At 58.8% G+C, this 24,293-nt stretch overlaps 2 protein-coding genes and 1 non-coding gene across 11 annotated transcripts in view; 1 reads left to right on the top strand and 2 right to left on the bottom strand.

Annotated features, from left to right (window-relative positions):
* The window catches only part of PPP6R3 (protein phosphatase 6 regulatory subunit 3), a 142,228-nt gene extending 138,855 nt beyond the window's left edge, over positions 1-3,373 (bottom strand). For 5 of the 9 annotated variants that reach the window (XM_032879683.1, XM_032879685.1, XM_032879680.1 and 2 more), the window contains exon 1: positions 3,277-3,373. The gene's annotated coding sequence lies outside the window, so the exon portion shown is untranslated. The remainder of the gene's footprint in view (positions 1-3,276) is intronic. The other 4 variants (XM_032879692.1, XM_032879688.1, XM_032879690.1 and 1 more) reach the window with 1 other exon arrangement.
* A 453-nt stretch (positions 3,374-3,826) lies between these two features.
* On the top strand, positions 3,827-3,899 carry TRNAA-AGC. Its single transcript has one exon. It is a non-coding gene; the product is annotated as a tRNA-Ala (tRNA).
* Positions 3,900-10,848: 6,949 nt separating this feature from the next.
* Positions 10,849-24,293, bottom strand: part of LRP5 (LDL receptor related protein 5) — a 97,616-nt gene continuing 84,171 nt past the window's right edge. The window contains exons 18-23 of the mRNA XM_032879676.1: positions 22,574-22,810; positions 20,232-20,342; positions 18,234-18,470; positions 17,879-18,018; positions 13,102-13,199; positions 10,849-11,246 (exon numbers count right to left, since the gene is read on the bottom strand). Coding sequence (XP_032735567.1) covers positions 10,985-11,246; positions 13,102-13,199; positions 17,879-18,018; positions 18,234-18,470; positions 20,232-20,342; positions 22,574-22,810 — 1,085 coding nt within the window. The 3' untranslated portion in view covers positions 10,849-10,984. The remainder of the gene's footprint in view (positions 11,247-13,101; positions 13,200-17,878; positions 18,019-18,233; positions 18,471-20,231; positions 20,343-22,573; positions 22,811-24,293) is intronic.

Raw genomic sequence — 24,293 nt, 5'->3', positions numbered from 1 at the left:
TAGAAGCCAGGGTGCACATTCCCACCCCTACAGCTATGACAAGCAAAAATGTCTCCACACATTGCCAAATGTTTCTTTGAAGGCAAATCACCCCCCAATTGAGAAACATTTACCTAGAGTAAATTAAAAAAAAAAAAAAATTACTTGAGGTTCTCTTGAGGAAAAAAAAGTAAGAAAGCTGCTTAAAGCCAAGAGCCCAGGGGCTCCTGGGTGGCTCAGTCAATTAATCAGCTGCCTTGGGCTCTGGTCATGATCCCAGTGACCTGGAATCGAGCCCCATTATCAGGCTCCCTGCTCAGCAGACAGTCTGCTTCTCCCTCTCCCTCTGCTGCTCCCCCTGCTTTTGTGCTCTTTCCCTCCGTCAAATAAATAAATAAAATTAAATAAAATTTAAAAAAGAGGGTGCCTGGGTGGCTCAGTGGGTTAGGGCCTCTGCCTTCAGCTCAGGTCATTATCTCAGGGTCCTGGGATAGCCCCACATTGGGCTCTCTGCTTAGCAGGGAGCCTGCCTCTCCCCAGCCCCCCCCCCCCCCGCCATCCTCCCCGCCCCCCACTTGTGATTTCTGTCTGTCAAATAAATGAGTAAAATCTTTAAAAAAAAAAAAAAAAGAAAAGAAAAGGAAAAGAAAAGAAAAGAAAGCCAAGAGCCCAGGCCTATTTTTTTTCAGTCCAACTCACCTAAGAAAAATAGCTAACAAGCTACTCAGCCCACATAGGGGCTCAGATCTTGACTTAGGAGGACCAAACCATAGCTTCTTGTGCTTTTTATGAAATAAACTCAATGCTGAGTTTCAGGTGAGCAGATGATTAGAAGAACTTCACTATCATGTACTCATAGGGGTATTAAAACACTGTAGAATTTTAGACCAATACACACTCGTGCTGCCTCTCAAATACACAAAATATAAAACTGCAAGACACAAGTTCATGACGGAAATAAACTAACCACCAATCCTAACAAATGCTGTTTTAAGGAAGAGATTCTTGGATGGTAACTAACTGGAATTTAAATACAAACTGGGGGGAGGGGTGGGTTTTGCCGGTAACAAGCACATTACCTTTGTACCAAATCCATACAAAAATTATCCTGAAGGGAACCTCACCCTGTCAAATCTTAGTTTTACTACCATTCATTTTCCATCCAGCTATGGTCTGATTCTCAAGCAGTTAATTCAAACTAGCAAGTTTTTGTTTTGTCTTGCTATATACAAAAGCTAAAGTTTTCTTATCCCAATCTTCTTCCTCTCAAGTTACACAGCAAGATGCTCCCCTCTACTTAAAACTGTGTAAAAACATTTCCCTAGTGCAATTAAAAAGCCAGGCAGGTCCCAAGCAGTAATACCAAGGGACAGGCAAGCATGGTTTCAAGTACCAAGGAAAAGAGCACAGGGCAGGAATTAAAAGACTGTGACTATGTGTGACTGAGTGGACGGCATTTTGTTAGATACTCAAGACTCCCCAATCAGACACACTGAGAGGCAACAGCTTCCCAAGGGTCCATGCAGGACAACACACTCCCAAGCTGGGTTCACTGAAGTGCATCTCAATACACACCAACCTTTCAATCCTCAAGAACCCTAACCCAGGAGTACACGGAGAAACCTTAGAGCTGGTAGCAGTACCAATCATCCTAGCAGCCCAAGGGAAATAGGAACAGAATCTGACCCCAGCTCTTAATGGGCTTTTCTTTATTTAACCGCCTCTTAGAGGAACATTCTGAGGTACCACCACTAACGCGCTGCTCCCCGAAATGTGTGAAATTTAATGAATCTTCAACCACCCCTCTCCTGAAAAACTTAAAATAACTTCCAGTTCATTTCCTCAGCAGAACTGTTAAACACACAGAGCGTTCTAAAGACAGCCCCCAAGTCACCTCAACACTCATTTGACTTCCAAATGGTAATCTAAACATTTAGAAATCGAATTTAAATTAGTAATAATAGCCACCAATTGCACTGAGCTGATCCTACGTGCCAGACACGGCTTCCAGCCCATGCACTCCCGACACACTTAACGAGGCAGTCACTGTTATCACTGTCCCATTACAGGGAAGGCAGGGAAGTGTAGTAACTTGTCCAAGGTCACAGAGCTGGGGAGCGCTGAAGCCAAGACCTGAATCCAGGCACTCTGACTTCGCAGGAGAGAAAACGGAAACACCACCACCGCTTAGGAGCCATGCACGCCGGTGGCTGGACATCCGGAGTCCCTTCCCCACTTGCTGCCCACCTGCCCCATGACCTTGAGGGCACAATCAAAGTAAACTTCACATTGTTACACGGTGGGACAATATCCACAGTAACAAGTGCTGCGGGACGGAAGGAAAACGATCGCCGAGCGCCCCTCCCACAAAGGCAGAACATAAACAAAGCTCAGGCCGACCCGCGGAGAAAACGTGAAGCACCGGGAAAACCACACGGAGCCCGAGGCGGAAACGTCAGGACACACGGACACGTCCGAGGACTCAGTCCGCGCATCCCCAACCGCAAGTCCCGGTTGCGACGAGGGCGCGCAGGACCGAGCAGGAAACCCCTCCAACTTGGCCGCGAACGGGCTTCTTTAAGAGGGAGGTCCTCCCAGCCGCTCCAAGGACCACCCCCCTTGCTTATACTCGCCGGGGAGGCGTTCGAGACCAGCTCTCCGTTCGAGTCACAGCACCGGAGTTTAGGCGCCGCTCGCAAGGCCATTTAAACACTCCGAGCCGGACTCCGCGCTCGCCGCTGACTCCGCGGCCGCACAGCACAAACCCACAGAACTTGTTTCCGCAGACAGAGTCCCAACAATGGCCTTCGCGAGTCCACGGCGAGCTGCCGCCCCAACTTGACACGCTCCCCGGCCCGCGCCCGGGGGAAGTTCTCCCGGGCGGGCGACCGGGCGGCGCTCGGGGCGGGCGGCGCGGCCGCAGCGGAGCGGGGCCCGTCCGGGTTAGGGGCGCGCCCCGCCCGCCGCCGCCGCGCAAGGCCGCGGACGTCAACACGAGCGCAAAGTTCGCCGCCGGCCCGCGGCCCGCTCAGGCGCCCGGCCCGGCGAAGCCCCCCGCGACCCGCGACGCGCGGGCAAGCGGCTGACAGGCGCGGGCGGGGACGGCCCGGCAAGCCCGGGCGCCGCGCCTCCCCGGCCGCCGAGCGGCGAATTCCGGGGGGGAGGGGAGGGGGCCGGGACGCTCCCTCCCCGCGCCGCCGAGGCCGGGCGGAGGAGCCTCGCCGCCGCCGCCCGCGCGCCGCGCACCCCGCGCACCCCGCGCCGCGGCCCGCTCCGCCGCCCCCCCACCTCCATTACCTGGAGGTGCCCGCGACCCGCCGCTAGTTGCGCTCAGGCGGGAAACGCGCTCACCGACACCATCAGCGAAGCGCCCAAAATGGCGGACGTATCAAGCAGGCCTTGAGTTCCCCCCTCCCTCCCTCCGGCCGCCTCGCAGCCAATCGCGGCTCTATCTCCGCCCCCAGGCCCGCGCTCATTGGCCTTCCTCTCCCGCCCCCTGCAACCTATTGGATCGCCCAGCGGTCAGATTGCGCCCACTCCCATTGGCTCACAGGCCCCGTCAGTCAAGCGCGAGGGGAGCGTTCTTTTCCCATGGACTCGACGGATCCGGAACCTCTAGGACCCCGGAGTCTGGAGAAACAAATCAGAAACCCGGAGAAACCGGGCTGGTTCCCCCTACGCCGTAGCAACAGCAGGGCCTCCGTTTGACGGACGCTTTGGACCACCAATCCGAAAGCCAATGCTTTTTAAAACCAAAAGGAGCCAAGCCAATCCTGGCGGCGGAGCGGAGGAGACCCGCGATGACGTGAGCCACAGTACATTCCCGAGGCCAAGCACAGCCCGAGCTGGGGAATTAGCTCAAGTGGTAGAGCGCTCGCTTAGCATGTGAGAGGTAGCGGGATCGATGCCCGCATTCTCCACAGCCGAATTTTATAGGGGGCTCGAGGTCGCTTGAGCTGGTTCCTTCACCCGCATGTGGTGGCTGTGCCAGGAGCTGGGTGTCGAGGTGGGGACTGGTGTGTGTACGGAGTGGGGGGCGGCGCCCCCGGCTGCGCGTCCTCCCCCGCGGGGCGGGGGGTAGTGCGCGGCAACAGGAGTCCCTTTTGTGCTCCAGAAGCATTTACACCGGAGCCTCTTCCGAAATGCTCGCCCAGGGCCCCCCATGCCCTGCCGGCCTCCCCGGGACGGCCGGGCTGGGAGCCAGAGGAGTAGCCCACCTTGGCCCATCCCGGGCACTTACTCTCCAAAATCCCGTCTGGCCTCTGAGTTGAAGCGAAGCGCAGTCGCGAATCCCGAGGGCGGAAGTTGGCCGCGAAGCGGAGAGGCGCAGGCGGGTGCGGGTCCCGTGGAACGAGCCCGAGTTCGGCGGGACGCGGCCGGACTCGCCCGCGAGTGCGCGTGCGCTCGGGGAGGCTCGGCGCTGCGGGTCCTCCCCGGGGGTCCTGGCCGCTCGTGGGCCGCGCTCCACTGAGCGCTTGGTCTGTGCCCGCCCGCGCGGGTGCGTGGGGAGCAGAGTCCTGGCGCGGACGGTCTGCGGGGGGCGGTCAGACACCCCTGAAGTAACGCAGGCCGCAGAGTGCGGGGGGGCCCTCCTGGGCAGGCGGCATTTCGACCACGAACGGGGAGGACAGAGCCGTGGCTCCTGGGTCTGGGTGGCAGGGAGAGAGACCAGAGACGCCAAGACCGAGCTTTGGAGCACTGGGGAGGTAGGGGTGGTTGGCTTGTGGCGAGAGACGGACAGGGCAGGGAGTGGCGATGGCTGCATGGTGCGGGGCTTTGGGGACGGTGCCTCCATGCCCCGGAGAAACCAGCATCCTCAAGGCCCAGAGGATTGCCCTTGGCCTCCAGGCCTGGAGTCATCGTGGGAGCTCCGTGCAGGGAGGTTGGTGGTGTCTTGACCTCTTTAGGGCAGCTCCCTCCAGGGGGCTGGCTTGGTTAGAGATGGCCACTCCAGCTCAAGGAAGGCAGGGCATGGTCACCTTGCAGCTTCTCCAAGCTGCTTCCTGAGAAAAGTGACAGAGCTTGGGCCCTGGGGGTAGGCAGAGCAGGACCTGGCCACCTGCTTGCCTCCCCGGTGCTCAGCATCTTTCTGTACCGGCACCTCCATTCTTCGTAGGAGCCCCAGCCGGCCTGAGCTCCCTCCATCTCACCGGCTCAGGCTCTCTGAGTCCCCAGGCCAAACAGCAGGGAGAATGAGACCTAATGGAGCTGGGTCAACCCCAGTGCGTGGGAAGCTGGGCCTCTGGAGCGAACGTGCCCCTCCCCCAGCTCACCCCTGCAGCAGAGCCTGAGGCAGACTCTCTAGAAAGACTCTGTGGCTAGTATTCCAGACAGTGAAGTATTATCATCCCCATTTCACAGATTAGTTCACACAAACCCAGGCACCGTTCAGACACCAGGTGTGGCCCATATTCGCTGAGTAAGCTTGGCCCGGTGATGTAACCAGCCAGACTCGCCAGGTCTTATCTGCAAAGTGCTGATAATACCTACTGACCTGTGTCTGAGCCCCGAAGGGTGCTGGACCTCTCAGGAGGTAGCACCCAAGAACAGATGCTATTTGCATCCATCTTGCGGCTCAGAGCGGCTAGGGGCCTTGCCCAGGGCCGCCCGGCAAGTGAGGGACACAGTCAAGACTGAAACCAGCTCCGGAGGTGTGCTGGTACGGAGGGTTAAGGGAAGGACAAATACACAGACGTCCCCGGGTGGGGAGAAAATGGGCCTGGCAGAGAGAACTGAGGAAGGCTGGTGCAGAATGCACATTTGTCAGAGGATCGGGTGGGGGTGATCAGGGTATGGGGGAGGAGAATGGGAGGGGCCCATGGAGGCACTGGAGCGGAAGGGCCAGGAAGAACCTCTGAGTAAGACAGGTGCTACCGGAGTAGCACAGCGGGGAGGGAGAGGGGCAGGTCCCAGGAGCTAGACCAAGGAGCAGGGGAGAGGCTGCAGAAAACCCTTGGGGTGGGGGCGTGCCTGACTGGGAGGCTGGGCGAGGGCTGGGACCTGCCCTCCTGGGAGCTTGGGGAGAGCCCAGCCACACACAGTGATCCCTTTACTCCTTCATCATCAGAGAACTTGCCAGTACACGCTTCAGGCTCTTCCATCCCAGACTCTGAGGACGGTCACAGGGACATGTGCACTATAATTAAATGAAATAATGCAGTACCTCGCCCAATATAAGTGGGCCCCCAAAGTCTCCAATTATGATGAGCTAACCTAACTGGAAGGGTTGAAGTCAGGGAGGACTTCCTGGGGGAAGAGGAGGTATCAGAGCTCAGCCTATCTCCCTGGGAGCCCTAGAGAATCATTGACAGGCTTTAAGCAGGAGAGTGTCTTTGAACCTTGGCATTGGCCTCAGCATCCTGAAACTTCCGGAGTTCATGCAACTCCACCTAACCCTTTTTCCCCCTGATCCTTCTATGGGTTAATTTTTTGTTTTAATTAAAGATTTTTATTTATTTTTTGACAGAGAGAGAGAGAGAGAGAGAGATCACAAGTAGGCAGAGAGGCAGGCAGAGAGGGAGGGAGAAGCAGGCTCCCCACCGAGCAGAAAGCCTGATGTGGGGCTCAATCCCAGGACCCTGAGATCATGACCTGAGCTGAATGCAGAGGCTTTAACCCACTGGGCCACCCAGGCACCCGTATGGGTTAATTTTTAATGTTTAATATTTCAGGGGTGCCTGGGTGGCTCAGTCAGTTAAGTGTCTGCCTTTGACTCAGCTCATGATCCCACGGTCCTGGGATCGAGTCCTGCATTAGGTTCCCTGCTCAGCGGGGAGCCTGCTTCTCCCTCTCTTTTTGCTGCTCCTCCTGCTTGTGCACTCGCTCTCTCTCTCTGTGTCAAATAAATAAAATCTCCTTAAAAAGCAAAATAAAATAAATTTTGGGGGCAGCCTGGGTGGCTCAGTGGGTTAAAGCCTCTGCCTTCGGCTCAGGTCATGATCTCAGGGTCCTGGGATCGAGCCCCGCATCAGGCTCTCTGCTCGGCGGGGAGCCTGCTTCCCTCTCTCTCTGCCTGCCTCTCTGCCTGCTTGTGATCTCTGTCTGTCAAATAAATAAATAAAATCTTTAAAAAATAATAATAAAATAAATTTTCAATCCATCTAGACTTACGAAAATCATATGAATACTTTCACATCTATTCCACAGTAGAGGGAAAGTTTAATGAATGCCCGCGCACCCATCACCCGCCTTTCACCCCTTAACTTTCGGGAACAAACACAGGGCTGCCAAATTTTAATTGTATCAAGTAATGACTTTTTAAAAAAATGTTAAGTCATGATTTTTTTCCTAAAAAAACACCTTGTACTATTACCATCATTTCATAAAAGAAAGGACATTTTAACACATCCATACACCCAGATAGAAAAAGGCTTTAAATTGAATAAGCTCAGGTTGGAGAAACCAGCCATCCATTATCGTTCCTGCTGTCCTGTTCCGGGGCTCAGACCCGGTCTGAGGGCTAGAGTGAGGCCACCCTGGCGGAGGTGGGCAGGTCCTGGGCCAAGTCGCCTGTGAGCGGAGGGTCAGGTCCCTTGAGGGGGGCCCAATGACGTGAAGAGTCAGTCAGGTGATTGTCAAGAAAGAACACTGCAGGAGCCACGTCCCACCCAACGCCCCCAGCCCCCAGGTTTCTCAGGGACAGAACTTTCCACACCTGCCACATCCCTGTTCCCCAGCATCCTGCCTGGCAGTGGACATGACCAAGATCTGGCCATGTGGGTTTTGTTCAACCATGCAGGGCAGCGGAAGACCCAAGGGGGCTGCTGGGCCCGGGGCAAGGAGGAGCTCCACACACATTCTGGAAGACTGCTGGAGGGCTGAGCCGAACAACTGATAGGGCCAGTGGGGAGTGAGACCCCGCAGGACTCCAGAGACGGGCAACAGAGACTTGGGGAGTAGTGGGTGTCACTGCAGAGGGGAGGCGGTTCGGAGGGAAGGGGGAAAGGTTTGAGCAGTGCCCAGATGTCAGAACTATTCCTTGTGTAGAGGAGTGGTTGAACAAATGAGTGAAAAAAAATTCTGGTTTAATTATTTTCCCCCAGACCGTGGTCTCCTCAACTATGAACTGGGGGACACCATCCACTTAGCTGGGCTGTTGTGAAGTTTAAATAAGCCACGTTAACCTCACCCCCTCATTTAAGACACAGCTCAGGGGCTCCTGGGTAGCTCAGTTGGTTAAGCGTCTGCCTTCAGCTCAGGTCAGATCCCAGGGTCCTGGGATGGAGCCCTGCATCGGGCTCCCTGCTCAGTGGAAAGTCTGCTTCTCCCTTTCCCACTCCCTCTGCTTGTGTTCCCTCTCTTGCTGTGTCTCTCTGTGTGTCAAATAAATAAAATCTTAAAAAAAAAAAAAAGAAGAAGAAGACACAGCTCAGATAGCACCTCCTCCAGGAAGCCCTCCCTGCCCTCCCATCTGAGGAGGATATTCTCTCTGGGTCCCCATATATCTCAACACAGTGCTCCGGCCCTCAGCTTTGGAAACTGTCTGCAGCACCCTCAAGAGAGGAGCCCCCATCTGACTCATCTCTGGGTCCCCCAGCATGGGATGTAAGTGCAGGGATCTGCACATATCGGGTGCCGACAGATTCACTTGGAAGAGAGCAGGCAGAGCAGGTCAGCCCCCACTCCTCCCAGCTGACCTCATGGCAGGAAAGGGTCCAGCAGCCTGGCTTCTGGAGATAGGCCTGGGATGCTGGGGGGAGGGAGAGGAAGGCTGCAGAGTGTGTCTCCACCCGCCCCTCAGCCCATGCTGGCTGTCGCCAGGGGTCTGCAGCACAGCCCACTCCTTCACCCCTGGCCTGATCCCTGGCAGGCCCTAGGGGAACAGAGGCAACCCCTGCCACGCATGGGGGAGAGGAAGGGCAGGAGAGTGGACCCCCATGACGCAGTTCCTGCTTTGGTGTCAGCCACGTCCCCCAGCCCTTCTGCCCCTGGTGGCACGAGTGCTGTCATTCGCACCTCAGGGCTCGTGGCCCGACCTAGAAGAACAGGAACCCCCCAGCCCCTGCAAGCAGCTCCCTGGGCCGGAGGGCCCCACCACGGGCCTGAGCGCTCGGGGTGTTCCCTCGAGGTCTGTGGGTCCTTAGCTGTGTGACCTTGGGCAAGCCTGTCACCTCTCTGGGCTTTAATAGGCCATGGCTTTCATTTGCCAAGGGGGTACTACCTGCCCAGCGCTTACTGGGCAAGGCTTCTCCCCCGATAGGCATGATCTCAGGGAAGCCTACCACAGTCCTAGAACGAGGGTGACACTGCCCTTCCTTAACGGGTGGATGCGGCCAGCAGGGTGAGACGAGGCGAAGCTGGCCTTCTTCCAGGCAAACCCAATCCCTCCTGTCTGCCAAGGGTCCTTTAGCGTAGGTCCCCACCAGGTGGCACAGCAGCCCTGGGGCAGCACTCAGGCCTGGACTTCCTGTGCTTGCTCTTGGCTTGCAGCAATGGCGGGTCACCTCACCCTCTTGTCTCCAGTGTCTGCTCTTGGTCTCAGGGGTTTCACCACCCATGCTAACCGTGACCTCAGGGAACTCCTGGGCAATTGGGGTTGGGGGGGCGGGGAGGGGCAGCTCCCTGGAAGTCTAAGGAAACCAGGCCTGGCGACTTGCATGCCTGACGTCCCCAGCTCTGTCCCCTGGTCAGGCGGTCTTGGGAGCACCAAGGGACACCACCTTTCCCAGACTGCCTCCCCAGCACTGGGGCCCCAGCATCTCAGTGTCCTGGGATTTCCCCATCCCAGAGGCTGTCACCTTCACATTCCAGGCCCTGGGGGTTGGCCCAGGGTTTGATCCCCAGTCCTGCTGGGAAACCCTTCTTCTAGATCTTTGTGTTGATTCTTAAGTGCAACGTGTGCCCAGGACTCCCACCAGTGGTGATTCTTCTCTGACCTCCCTGTGACATTCCGATCGCGGGTAGGCCCTTCCTGCCTGGCACGGCGGTGAGTGGCGGGGAGGGCTGCCAGGCCTCCTCATGACTCATGACTTTGTGACTTCTCAGTCTCCTGCAGCCTGGAGAACCCCACCCCGCCCCGCCCAGGGGCAGGCAGCAGGCCCCATCTCTTGGTCTCCTCCCGTACCACCCCAGTGGGTAACAGGACAGGCCTGGGGCTGTGTTTATTGACTGTCTCTGTGACGACCAGGCTCTCTGGGGCCTGTCTGCTGGAAAGGACAGGGCGGCAACCAGGGAAGGCAGAAGAGCTGGGAGTTCCCACCCGACCCTGGGCCAGAGCGGCCGGGCAGCCCCAACCACTGGGGTCCACACGGAGGGTGGGGCCAGGAGGGATCCCCTGCTGCCAGAAGCCAGGGCGGCCACACACACAGATCAGATGGAAGCAGAAACTGGCCAAGAAATAGCCCAAAGCCCAGGTACGTAATCTGCAGAGCCCAGTGCAAAATGAAAACACAGGGCCTCTTAAAAACCATTCTGAGGGGCGCCTGGGTGGCTCAGTGGGGTAAAGCCTCTGCCTTCGGCTCAGGTCATGATCCCAGGGTCCTGGGATTGAGCCCCACATCTCTCTGTCACACAAATAAATAAAATCTTAAAAAATATATTTTAAAAACTATTCCGAATTTCAGCACGGGCAACAGCAGAGCACATAAGAAACAGGGGCCCTTCATGATGGCACAAATCAGGCCTCCTGCCTGCGCGCCTCCACCCCAGGATTCTGCCTACCTTGTGGGGGCCTGATAAAGACATGGTGCTCAGGAGGATGAGTGCACAACTCTGACAGCTGTCCAGGGGAGGGCGGAGGCTGGGATCGCCTCTGTGAGGACACTCGATTCAAAAACACACAAGGCACAAAAGAATGGCAGTGACGTTTTAAAAAAATTAAGTTTATAAATATTTTCTCCACTGTACAAAGTTTTCCCAGCCCTCCCACCCGTCACTGTTCACATTCCTCATGTTTTTAAAATCCCCACTATATTTATTTTTTTAAATCATAAAATATATTTTTTTCTTTGTTCATATTTAAAACTATTTACAAGGGGGCAGAGAGGCCGGGGGGGCCTCGAGGGGGTCAGGAGGAGTCCGTGCAGGGGGACGGAGGGGGAGGGAAGAGGTGGAAGTAGCTCCTCTCAGTGGCGGGCGAAGGGGGGCAGCTGTCCTCTGCTGACAGGTACTGGCTGTGGGGCGTGGGCGGCGGTGGGTAGGGGTCTGAGTCCGAATTCAAATCCAGGTAGTACTTGCTGGCCTTCCAGCGGTTGGCGCTGTAGTCGCTGTCGCAAACATCCGTGCTGCAGGGCGTCGTGGGGGGGGCCATGCCTCGGATAATGTAGGGCCTAAAGGGGACACAGTGGAGTGGGCCCTGGGCTCAGGGAAGAGACACAGGGGCCCCTCCTTTGGGTGTGGTCTCTAAAGTGGGCGTGCCTGCACCCAGTGTAGGCGGGGAGGCCCTGGCAAGGACTGCCGCCCCAGGCCAAGGTTGCCGTTATAGAGAAGGGCTTCCAGAGCCTGCCTGGTGGGCCTTGGATGACTTAACTCCTCTGGGCTTCAGTTTCACCTTCGTAAAATACGGGTGAAACAGTACCCCGTTCCAAAGGGGCTTGTGAAGGGTCAATGAGATTCTGCATGGAAAGTGCTAGAAACAGTGCTGGACACCAGGGAGTGCTTGACAACCGTTCCCCATTATATCATTCCTATAAATATCAGAGACCACTGGGTCTGGAAGGGGCCCCTGTTAAGGCACTCCGACCCAGGAGGTGGCTCCCAGACATCTCCTGCACCCCCAGGTTCTAGGTGGGGCAGCTGCAGGGCCCGAGCTGGGGGTGGGGACTGGGGTGTGTTTCAGAGCCCCAGGGGGCTCATGAGGGCGAGGAGGTGCAGTCAGCACCTTGGGGCCTGTGCAGGTCATGTGGTACTGAGAAGGTGCAGCGGGAAGACCCAGGAGGGGCAGGAAGGGACCCTGACAGGCAGGGGCGGGGAAGAAGCCGCACAGACATCAATGTAAGGAATAAAGCCGGGGGTGGGCCAGAGGCTGAGGGGTCTGGCGAGTGTGTGTGACAGCCTGGGGACACATGAGGGCGCTGAGGCACTGGGGGTGGGGGTGGAGGGGGTGGAACCACTGCAGGTCCCGGACTTAGGCAGTGACCCAGTAACAAGGGGCCCCGCTCCTCTTCAGGCCCCAGAGTTCCTGAAACGGCCACCAGATGGCAGGCGAAGCCACACTCTGAGTCTCCACACCAGCCACTCCAGCGGGGAGGAGGAGGGGGAGGAGGGGACAATGGGGAGGAGGGGAGGAGGATTGGAGGAAGGAGAGGGAGAGGAGTGAGAGAATGTGGAGGAGGAGGAGGAGGAAGGGAGGAGGAAAGGAGGAGGAAAGGAGGATGGGGAGAGGGAGGAGAGGGGAGAAGGGGGGGAGGGCTCTCCACTCCCAAGCCTCTGCCTCCACCTGTCCCTTCAGGTAGCACCTGTGGGGTAAGGGGTCCAGGACACCCGTGCGGAAGGCCACCTCAGGCCCTGACCTGGCCCCTGGACACAGGCCAGCAGCACACCCAGATCCCTCTTAGCATTCTCAAGTGTCCCCCCAACCCAGGGAGGTGGGGAATGCAACCCCAGCTGGACAACCTGGGGGGCGAGCAGACCTGCGGGGTTCCAGGTAGTGGGTCGCGAGAGAGGATCGTCCCACTGAGGGCCCACAGTGGCAGGGGCCACGACAGCAGTTACGTGACTTGGATCTGATCCTTCGGGGACAGTGGCAGCAGGTGGTGGCACTGCCGCTGCGTCCTGCAGCTGGCTTCAGACACAGGCAAACCTTCGGCCCTGGGTACTGGCATCCATGGGCAGTGGGGGCCCGGTCAGGTCACGGTGGGAAGCCCCTGGTGGTGTCATTCAAGGCCTCACCTGTCTGGGCATGTCCCCACTGAACAGAATACCCCCAGAGCTCCTTCTGGATTCCAGAGCCTGGTCCAAACACAGGATTTAGTTGGTTTCTGGAACTCCACAGGCAGGCCCGGTTCACTCCATGGGGAGGCAAGCCAGGTATGGTCTGAGGGCCCAGGAGAGCCCACCAGCACCCTGGACCTCTCTGCAAAGTTTTCTCACCCAGGAAATGGGGACAAGGCCCCTCCTGTATCATAGGCTTGTCGGGAGGCCCAGCTGGCCAGTGGGTGCAGGGTGGTGGCAGGGACCTCGTACCTGTAGGGTCTCGCAGTGGTGGGAATGTTTGAAGAGTAGAACATGTCCACGTTGTACAAGGAGGGGTCCGTGGCGGGGGATGGCGGCGGGTTCAGGATCTGAGAAGAGCCAGGCAAGGGTTACGGCCTTCTGGTGTTGCCCCCCGCCCCCCAGCGGGTCTGCACGGGGCCTACTTGGCATGAGCCCCACGCTATGGGGAATCAACAGCTGTCCCTTCAGCCCTGAAGGCTGTCACAGCAGTGCCTGTGGCCCAAATACCGCCTGTAGACCCTATGACCCCAGGCCCACACCCCGCCACAGATGTCCCCGCAGGCCCTGGGGTGTCCCCTGGTGCCAGCGGGCGCCTCACGAGGCTCCTCTGGGACTTCTCCCACTCCCCTTTTGGACTCTGACTTCCCCACCTCTCTCCACATGGTGCAAAGACGAAGTCCTACAAGAACTTCCTTATTCCTAATGCCGAGGTGGCTCCAAGTTCTGGCTGGAACCCTGATCCGGTACAGGAGTTGCCCTGCTGAGGGACGGGCCCTGGCCCCACACGGCCCCACCACACAAATCAGGGAAAGGTGCCCCTTTCTTGGGATGTATTGCCCCAAACTGCGATGATGAACACGATGCATCCTCCAGAGCCAGGCAGCCCATGACTGGCCCCACAGAGGGACAGAGGGACCTGAGGCCCCCGGTGACACACCCCATCTGTGTCTTCCTCAGCAGCTGCCACCGATAACACCCCACCCATCACACGGCCCTTCTGAGCATGCAGGCTTTTATGGGGTCACAGCTGGACCCAGCTTCTGGGGCTCCCACAGCTGAATGGGAACATGGCTGTCACCATGTGTCCGGAGGGACTGGAGGGCAGCAGAAAGGGCACAGCCTTTCCCGACAGGCAGATGGGTATGGGCCCTGATCAACCACTTCCCAGCTGCGGCGTGGCCCCTGGTGACACGTGGTGAGTAAACCATAAGAAGTGCCCTTTGTGGGACGCCTGGGTGGCTCAGTCTGCCTTTGACTTGGATCATGATCCCAGGGTTCTGGGATCGAGTCCCACGTCAGGCTCCTTGCTCAGCGGGGAGCCTAATTCTCCATCTGCCTGACGCTCCCCCGGCTTGTGTTCTCACTCTTTGACCAAAAAAAAAAAAAAAAGTGCCCTTTGGGGAGTAGCAAGAGCCCCCCCACTCCTTATTCTGGGGACGGTCCTCTCTGGCCCAAAGAGCCAGCCTGGGGATTCCTCGGGATTTGTCCCCAGAGTTGGGAGCGCACGATACTGAGGGGGTGTCATTCAGAGGGGGGAACAGGAACCCAGCAGGGAAGCCCAGCAGAAAGGGCCTCCTAGATCCGCCTCCGGCACCCTGCGCCCTTGGGGTCCTGCTTCCTCTTCTGCCCATAAATCTGACTGGATCTGGTTTCCCCTCCCCTCCCGCTCCGAGGTGAGTTTTGGGATTCGGCCCACATCCCTTCCTCTGCGGGGGGTGGGGTGGGGTGGGTGCTGCCTCGCCCAACACTGTCCCGGGGGGCTCTTTCCAAGTTCCAGGGGGCGGCCCCTCTGCGACGTGGGCTCAGAAGAGCGCCCCTTCTGGTCGGGTTGACGGAGCGCACAGAGCGCAGTGGTTCGCGGGGAGCAGCAGACCAGCTCGATGAAGCCAGCTCTTAGCGGCTATCCTTGCCTTCAGATGATGTCGTGTGGGTTCCAGAAGACACGTATGAACCTACTCTGTGATCCTGGAATGGCACACCCGTGTCCCCACACGCTAGTCCGAGCCCACAGAACGCGCCCCACCAAGAGTGAGCTTCCTGCTGGCGGTGGCCTTGGTGTGATTCTGATGTGTCCACGCGGGTTTGTCCGTTAGTATATCACTCTGGTGCAGGATGGTGACAACAAGGGAAGCCGTCCACATGGGGAGCAGGAGGCATGTGGGAAATTTCTGCACCTTCCTCTCCATTTTGCTATGAACCTAAACTGCCCTTAAGAAACAGCATTTTTTTTTTTTTAATTAGAGAGGGAGAGCACACAAGCAGGGGGAGCAGCGGGCAGAGGGAGAAGCAGGCCCCCTGCTGAGCCGGAAGCCCAACATGGGACTGGATCCCAGGACCTTAGGATCATGACCTGAACCGAAGGCAGCCGCCCAACCAGCTGAGCCACCTGAGCGTCCCAAGGAAGAGTCTTAAAAACAAAAAAAGTGCATTTGTAGGGACGCCTGGGTGGCTCAGTTGGTTAAGCGGCTGCCTTCCGCTCAGGTCATGATCCCGGCGTCCTGGGATCGAGTCCCACATCGGGCTCCTTGCTCGGCAGGGAGCCTGCTTCTCTCTCTGCCTCTGCCTGCCTCTCTGTCTGCCTGTGCTCGCTCACTCTCTCTCCCTCTGTCTCTGACAAATAAATAAATAAAATCTTAAAAAAAATTAAAAAAAAAAAAAAAGTGCATTTGTAAAACTGGCAAAATCTGAACAGAGCCAAAAATATCCTATCAGGAGCGCCTGGGTGGCTCAGTGGGTTAAAGCCTCTGCTTTCGGATCGGGTCAGGATCCCAGGGTCCTGGGATCAAGCCCCGCATTGGGCTCTCTACTCAGCAGGGAGCCTGCTTCCCCTCCTTCTCTCTCTGCTTGACTCTCTGCCTACTTGTGATCTCTGTCTGTCAAATAAATAAATAAAATCTTTAAAAAAAAAAATATCCTATCAGTGCCCTACCACTTATGTTGTGCCACTGCCCTAGAGTGAATACTTGTGTCCCCCCACAGAGGCCTGTGCTGAATCCTAACCCCCAATGTGATGGCATCAGGAGGTGGGCCCGGATAACAGACCCCGTTGTGTCCCGTCAGGAGGATGAGGCCGCCTTCTGTGAACCAGGAACGGGGCCCCCACAAGACCCCAAATCTGTCAGCGCCTTGATCTTGGACTTCGCAGCCTCCCAAACTGTGAAAAACAGCTGTCTAAGCCCCACCCCATCTGTGATAACTTCGTCAGAGCAGCCCAGGAGGACCAAGACGCTGGTGATGCGAGATGCCGCTTTTGGGGGGATCTGGGCGTGAGCTCTATGTTCGTGACAACCTGTGTGAGTTGACGATCTCAAAATACAAAGTAAAAATAGTTACTCTCTCGGCTGGGAAAAGAAAGACCAACCACCAGCGTACTTGCTGTGTGCAGAAGGCCCGGGAGGACATGCGCGACACTCGCCACAGGATGTGGCTCTGGGGGGGCGGGGGGTTCTTGCTTAGGGTGAGGGGGTGATCGACCCTCTTTCTGCTGTGCATTCTGTTGTACCTTTTGAATTTTGTACCATAAGCCTCTATCACTGATGTGAAAGAATGCAGTTAATTTGAAAACAGCTGGCTTCACAGGGGTTTCTTTCTGGCAAGACGGAAATGTTCTGGAATGGCGGCGACGGTCGCACACACCTGTGACTATACTAACCGCCGCCGAATTCCACCCCTTAAGTGGGTGAACTGTACAGAATGCACGTTGTAGCTCAACAAGGCCGCTTAAAAAAACAGCTGGGCTGGTAATAGTATCATCTCTTGCTGCTAAGAAGAATCCCCCGCCCCGCCCCAGCTCCCAGCGGAGCCAGGGGACAGGGAAGCCAGGGCGCTGAACCTCCTGGGGTCTGCATGGGCAGGCACAGGGGGTGGTCCCGGGTGAGCTGGTATTTCTAGCGGGTCCCGTGGCGCACATGAGAGTCCGGGGATGGCGGCGGCAGAGAGGACCAGAAGGGTGGTGGGGAGTGTTCTAAACTCCAGGCTTGCAGCAAAGAGCCACAAGCTGCCCCTAGACACAGCCCAGGGCGACAGCCTCCAGGAGACCAGTTCCCAGAGGGGAAAGCCCAGAGAGTGGCCCTTGCCGCCCCCGTTCCTCCCGGGGCTGCCGGTGTCAGACGGGATCAGGAGCAGAGAGCCCGGACGTGAGATGCCAGAAAGGCAGAAACACCTAGCCCTGGCGGGTGGAGCCCCACCCAGAGAAAGCTGAGAGACAGTGTGCAGCTCAGAAGAGCATTCTGTTTCAGGAAGTTGGGTTTTTAAGGATTAAAAAGTGTAGAACAGGGTAATGCCAGACCCTGATGATTGTCTACACAGACTGAGCTCATGCGTCGAGCTCACCCAGGTCCCTGGGGTGGTGCTCTTGGAAGAGCCCCCCCAGCCCCCCAACCAGCCAGCCTAGGGAGAGGTCCCCTGGTAGGAACCTTCAGTGTTCTGCCCTCTGTACAGTCATTTCTTGTGGCTTGGCGAGGACCCGGCCCTCAGCCCAAGCGGCCTCCACGGACCATTTCCGTCACAAAAGTCACCGGTGAGTGCCAGGCCTTTGGAAAACAATCCACCTGTTTTCTGGGACCCAGCAGGGCCTTGAGAGGGAAAATAGGGTGGTCTCAGCATGACGCTAAGGAGAAGGTCACACAGGCACCGTTGGGAGCACCCTGTCCAGACTGGCCCTACAAGAGGCGGTCATAGACAGGGCAGGCCTATGAGGAGCAAAGCTGGTCACAAGGACACTGAAATGTCCAACAGCAACGCTAGGAGGTGGGGTTATGGGGGAGACTCTGCCCTTGCTCTCTGGGGAGGGGGAGGGTTTCCAGGTGAGCCACAGTGAATGAGGGTACCCCTCCTAAGCAGAAAACGTCCCAAGAGAAAAACGGTAAGATGCGTGCAGGGAAGAAAGCAAACGCTCCCGCCCTTCTCTGTGCTGCTAGGACAGCTAATAGTTCTAGGAATCCTGAGGTCACACCAAGTATCCCCCGGCCAGCCACAGATGGTGGAGGGTCCCCGGACAGGCAGGCCTGCTCCCACCCCCACTCACCGGTGGGTACAGAGTGGCCTTGGTGCTGGACGAGCTGCTGGACGAGGCCCCGGTGACATGGTTCCGGTCATAGAGGGGCACTCCACCCCGGCCCCCCATCAGGCTCACGGAGCTCATCATGGACTTGCCACATGAGATGCCTGCCAGCGGGGGAGGGGGACAAGGTGGGTCAGGGCCAGGCCCCACCCAAGACACAGCACATGCTCCTTGGCTCCTGCTGCCCCCTATGACCCAGGATCAGGTGGGTGAGCCCTGTCCTGTCCCTGCCCCCGACGGCCCCTCTGCTCACACCCCCTGTGTAAGTCTCAGCCACTCGCCCCACCTCTGCCCAGGGCACACAGCGCCAACATCTTACCTGTGAAAGGACCATGCTGGGAGCTGCCGGGGGCTATGAAATTGAGGGGAACGTGGGGGGTCCCGCTGACGTACTCATGTGGGAAGGGCCCACTGGCTCCGGCGTAGCGCTGACACAGCACTCGCTGGCACACGAAGTAGACCCCGCCCATGACAAAGAGGGACAGGATGATGCCAATGACGGGCCCGATGGCGCTGCTGTGGGCTGGGCTGTCGTCGGACGGCGGCTTGGTGATCTCTGTCGGAGAACGGACAGGGAGAGATGGCGGCGTTATGCGAAGGCACAGGCTCCCCTGTGGGGGCTGTTCAGGCCCAGCACCCATGGGTGGTGGGGGAGGGGAGAGGGAGATGCCGGGGTGCTGGGGCACCAGGCTAACCTCGGTACCGCTGACACACTGCCCCCCACCCCATCTGCCCAGAGCGCCCTCCTCCCTCCACCTCGCCCGCCCTCTTCCCCCTCATCCCCCCCACCCCGTCCCCTCCTGGCTGGCTGAGCTTTACCTACTTCCCAACAACCCCTCAACAGCGACTCCCCAACGGCAGCCTCGGATTCAGCCCCGGGTCTCAGGGCTCTCTGAGTCACGGGGGTCTGGGAGTCACGGCCCCCAGACAGCTGGACCTGGAGGCCCCTGGAGCTGGGTACTGGAGCCGGATTCAGGTCTGGGGCAGGTAGGCAGCTCCCGGGGCTGCGAGCCTGTCTAGCAGGGGATGTCACCCACGTGCAGGGACTGGCTGGACTGACGGTGCACCCAGGCCGGGAGGCCTGCCCTGTGCCCCATGCATCTGCCTCACACAGAGGCCCAACATGAGGGCAGCATGAAGGGCGCCATGTGACAGAGCCCGGGCATGGGGGTTCCACCAAACCTGCAAAGCCGGAGCCCGCTCGGGCCGCAAGGAGCCCAGGAGTCCTTCTGGGGGCCCCACCAGTGCGAGGGCCAGGTGGGGGTACTCCTCAGGCTGGCTCTGCCATCAGAGCCTCAAGGGATGGGGAGGGAGCCCCAGGGCTCGAAACTCAACTTTGACAAAAGGACGCTGGGTTTCCCATCAGGCTGGCCCAAGGAGTTCAAGGACATTCCACTATGTCCCTTCCTGCCTGCCAAAACCCAGGGGGAAGGAGGAACGTGCTGGCTCGGGTGACAGCACCAGACTACAGATAAATGTCACCCCTGACACCGGAATCACCATCAGACTGGCACCGGCCCAGCAAAGGGGCGGGGGCTCAGACCCCGGGTGGCACCCATCTCTGTCCTCTGGCCCCAGGTTACTCACTTGCTTGAGATGGTAACCAAGGTGCCTCGCTGGCTTCGTATGAAGGTACAAAACTGTTCAGAGCCCCCTCCCCCTTCCCCGCTCACAAGACCTCTCTCAGCCCAGGTACCTCGACAGTAAATGGAGAGCCCATGGTCCCCAAACACATGTGTACATTCCCACTTCCTGTCTGGGGCTCTAGCTCCCTTCCTGTCTGAAACAAAGACAGCCTTTCGAGAGCCACCACCTCCAGGAAGACTTCCCTGACTGCCCTGGCCTCACATCCTGTGGCCCCCGTCTCTGACTATACAGGCCGCGTCACTCAAGAGGCACAGAGCACGTGTGTACATGTGGACAGGCACCTCCTCACCCGGAGAACAGGCTGACGGGGAAAGGACCACCCTGACCCCATCAGAGCAGTCTCACTGCCCAACAGATGCCCCAGTGTGAGGTCCTAGAGGGCAGAAGCACGCCCCCGCAGGCACAGTCAGCTGCAGCCCCCCCCATCTACCCCACAGGGGGCCTGTCACTGTCACAGCCAGAAACACCCCAGGGCCAACCCCCTCCCCCAGCTCAGCCTCACCACTGCCTCTCCTTCCTGGAAGGCTTCCCTGCCAGCCTCCCTCCCCCACCCCCTGCCTCCAAGGCCCAGTACTGCCAACCTTCTAGCCTCTTGGTTCGGCCCCCAGCCTATTTCCTCCCTCTAAGATCCCACTCATGCAGGGCAACCCTCCACGGGAAGCTGGCTCACCGCACATGAGCTCGTCGGAGCCGTCGATGCAGTCGGGGAAGGAGTCGCACTGCTGCTTGATCAGGACGCACTGGCCGCTGGCGCAGCGGAACTGGTTGGGCAGGCAGATGGCTGCAAGGGGGAGTCGCGCGTTCAGAGGGGACACGGGCCATGACGCGGCCAGGTGCACTAAGTGGAGAGCCAACAGCCAGTGCTCCCCGCCACAAAGACCCAGCAAGAAGGTCTGGGTTCCAGATGCAGAGCAGACCAACAGGACCCTTTCTAGGATGGGGTCAGGGAGCGGTCACAGCAAACCCAGTCTCTACCCTCCCCGCCATGACCCCGGTTCCGAGGCCTGTGTGATGCTGGGGTAGGGCTGGCAGGGAAGAGACCTCAGTGACCCCTGGGAGGTATTTATCAGGTTCCTACCACGGGTCAGGCCCAGACAGGGCCAGGACTAACACCCTCCGCCCCAGGGCTCGCCTGCATGACGGGGAGGCAAGAGCCAACAGGAGGAATGACCTAGAATGGGTGGGGCAGGGGACAGCTGCTTTCCCAGCAGAGTTCCCAGGGCAGAGGAGCAGGAAGGTGGAGCAGAGCTCAGCCAGGAGGTCCAAGGCAGCTCACAGCCTGCTGGACCAGGAGGAAGAAGCCTGCGTACTGCCTGCTGTCTCTCCCTCTGTGCTCCAGAATGCGGATGGGGAAGGAGCCATCACTCTCCAAGGAAGGAACTGCCGGCGCGGCGGGGGGGGGGGGATAGAAGTGGGGGGCTCAGCCATTGTCCACCCCCAGTGTCTGCTATTTAATCTCCCCACCTGCCCTGCCCTGAGGGCCCCTCATTGGGAATCAGAGATGAGCTGACCCTGTCCTTGCAGCGGGTGGGACAATCTGCTGGCAACAAAGCTGGGAGGAGGCTTCCGAAAGACACGGGAAAGCCCAGAGCCCGAACAGGGCTCACTGTCAGGGCTGAACTTTGCACCAGGATCGACATTCACGAGGGAAGAAGCAGGGCATGGTTCCTAGTCCGGGCTCCTGCCGTCCTCTGAGACTGTCACCAAAACACCTGTGCTCGGGCGAGGGTGTACAGTGGGACTCCGCAAACTCTCCTGTAAGGCGCCAGGTAATAGGTGTTCAAGCTTTGAAGGCCGCAGGTCTCTGTCCTAAGGACGGAACTCTGCTGTTTCGTGGCAAGATCTGTATGTAAATGTACATGCATATGTATGTAAACGTATGTAAATAGACAACGTGTAAACAAAGGAACCTGGCAGGTGGCAGTCGGGATGTGGGGCATCTGGGGATCTGGCACTCGCTCAGGTAGCAGTGGGGATCTGGCGCTGGGGCTTCAGTCTGCCAATCCCTGGTCTGCCACCGCCCTCAAATTCTCAAAGGGTCCCTAAGGCGGCAAGACTCCCTGTCTGCAGCTTTCTATAGAAGGAGCTGAGGAAGCGGCACCCCATCCCCAGGCCCTCATCTCCCACAAGATGGGGGCTCACCATGCAGGGGACAGCGGAGGGTGACCAATGAGCACGTGAGTTATCTAAGAACACACCCGCCAGCTGTGGGGGAGACAGCGCAGCCCCCCCCCCCAAGCTCGTGGGGCCATGGTGCTGATGGCATGCGGCAGTAAACTACCCAGTGCATCGTTTATAAAAGGAAAACTCAGAGGAGGCACACAGATGGGATATGGAAGATCCTGCTGGTCAGAGTGGACTGGGGGTGACTAAGGAAACCTTTTTGTCCCTTGGGCTCAGTGGGGTGCTAAAACCAGCCAGGCGCCAGCGTTACCCCGTACACCCCTCCGCGGAAGACAGCAATGCCTGCGGGGACCGGGATTAATCAGAGCGCGCACCACGGAAGTCCAGCTGACTCCTGGATCTGCCTTGGGTTCTGGCGAAACTCGACCCAGTGAGGGAAGGCTCTTTCAGTCTGTCTTCAAGCCAAATCGCCTGACCGGACGGGGCGGGGTGGATGACAAGGTTTTCCTCAGTGGGCCTAAAAGTAACCTTTTCCTCTCCTAAACCGAGGAGCGTCTGGCAATTTGACCCTGGCAAAGGTTCTATGGCAAACCTGCTCTTACTGGCCAGACTGAGCCTGAGCTCCAGGAGGGCAGGGCCAGTGGCTGGCATCTGAGGAGGGGGCAGCCGGGATGGAGCAGGCCCAGGGGTCGGGGGAGGTGGGGAAGGGGCCAGGCGGGCAAGGGAGGGGGTGGGCAGAGGTGGGAGCAGGTTCTGGGAGGGTCTAGCAGAGGCGGGGGCGGGGCCTGGAGGGGCGGGACCAGAGGCAGGGGCGGGACCAGAGGCGGGGTCGGGCAGGTGGGATGGGACCGGGAGGGGCGGGGCCAGCAGGGAGCCCTCCGGCCTCACCATCGCAGTCCGCCTCGTCTGAGCGGTCCTGGCAGTCCGCCTCGCCGTCGCATCGCAGGCGCAGGTCCACGCACTGGCCCCGCGCACAGGGGAACTGGGCGGCTGAGCACACCGGGCATCCCTCCTCGTCGCTCTGGTCGTCACACTCGGGGAAGCCGTCGCAGCGCCAGGCCCCCGGGATGCAGTCAATCTCCCCGGTGGCACAGGCGAACTGGTCGGGGGAGCAGGTGGGAGGCTCTGCGGGGAACACGGCGAACACCATCACCCACCGCCCCCCGGGGCCAGGCGCTGCTGGGCTTCCAAGCGGGAGATGGTTCAGCTCGATCAGGGAGCTGTACCGAACCCGTCTCCAGGGCAGTGTGACGGGTCACAGTCCCGCCTCTAGACCCAGTGTAAGATGAAGGTGGGGGTCATAGGCGTTTGCTGAAGGGAGACACGAATCTCCTTTGTTGCTTTTTGTAACTGTAGGGAAGGGTGCTGAATGGAAACCTGAGCTTTAAGCAGCAGGTGAACACCAAGGTGAGCAGAAAACGCTCTTAGCTAGAAACTCCACTCTGACCACTGAAAAGCAAGGGCAGACCCCCCTTCCTGCGGCTCTCCATCTCCTCACACGCACATCAGGCACTGGGCCAGGTCTCTGGGGATGCCCACCAGAGCCCCAACTGGGGCCCTACCTTTGCCTGCCTGGGGTCCCCAGCTGGGCTGTCCGTCTCGTGTAGAGTCTGTACGCATGCCCGCCTGGCCACACCCGAGCGTCCGCGGCGTGCACACATATACACACACACAACACACACCCCCGGGAGATGGGGGATCAGAAAGCAGGTGCTTGGGACCTGCACCTGTCACAGGTCTGGAGCAGCTGGAGCCGTGGGCTGGGACTCTGCGGGTGGTCAGCACACCCCCGGATACAGCTGGGGGTTGGGGAGCAGGCTAAGGAGAGGCAGGACAGCGAGGATGCCACGGTAGGAGGGTGCAAGGGGGAGGAGGAAGGCTCCCAGTGGAGGGAGTCCCCCGATGGTGGGGGACTGGGTGAGCAGGAGACAGGAGACCTGGGGCCACCTCCTCCCAGGTGACCATGGCGAGTGGCTCCATTCCTGACATCCACCTTCCTCAGTGCAGGCCGGTGCCGGCCAGGACTCAGCTGGGGAGCAGGATGGGACCGGGTGGGAGTAGGACAGGTCTGGGGTTGAACCTCGGCGCCCTTCGGCAAATCTGTACAACCAGACGAATGCCCCAACCTCCCAGAGCCTCCGTTCCCTCATCCCAAAACAGAAGCAGCCACGCTGCGTCCCACGCTCCTCACAGGACGGCAAGGCGAGCGTGGGTGTGTGTGGCTGCCTCTGGCTCAGGAAGGGCTCAACCAGCTTTAGTGGCAGCGCCCGAGAAAGCTGAAGCACGTGGCTGGCTGCCCCTTCTGCCGTCTGGCTCCTGCCACCTCGGGAGGCACAAGGGCCCTTGTCACCCCCGAGAACCCCTCCAAGCTCTTATCCTTCTGTGGTCCCCCCAGAGAAGTAGCCAGGCATCCACAAGTCTGGGAGAGGGGCCGAGGGGGCACCCCAGGGTTGGGCTCCAAGGGCACTCTGGGCAGTCCCTTCTTTCCCAGAGCAGCCTGGACATCTGCGGGGGTCAGAGCCACTCAGGCCACAAAACCATGTGAGCCCTGAGGCTGGAACTTGGAAAAAAGCCGTAAAGAAGCTCAGGAGGGTCAAGGTGGCCCCCA

Source organism: Lontra canadensis, unplaced genomic scaffold (assembly GCF_010015895.1).
Source record: "Lontra canadensis isolate GAN:19392208 unplaced genomic scaffold, GSC_riverotter_1.0 scaffold66, whole genome shotgun sequence".
Classification (NCBI taxonomy): Eukaryota; Metazoa; Chordata; class Mammalia; order Carnivora; family Mustelidae; genus Lontra; species Lontra canadensis.
This window is presented reverse-complemented; position numbering and strand designations above follow the sequence as displayed.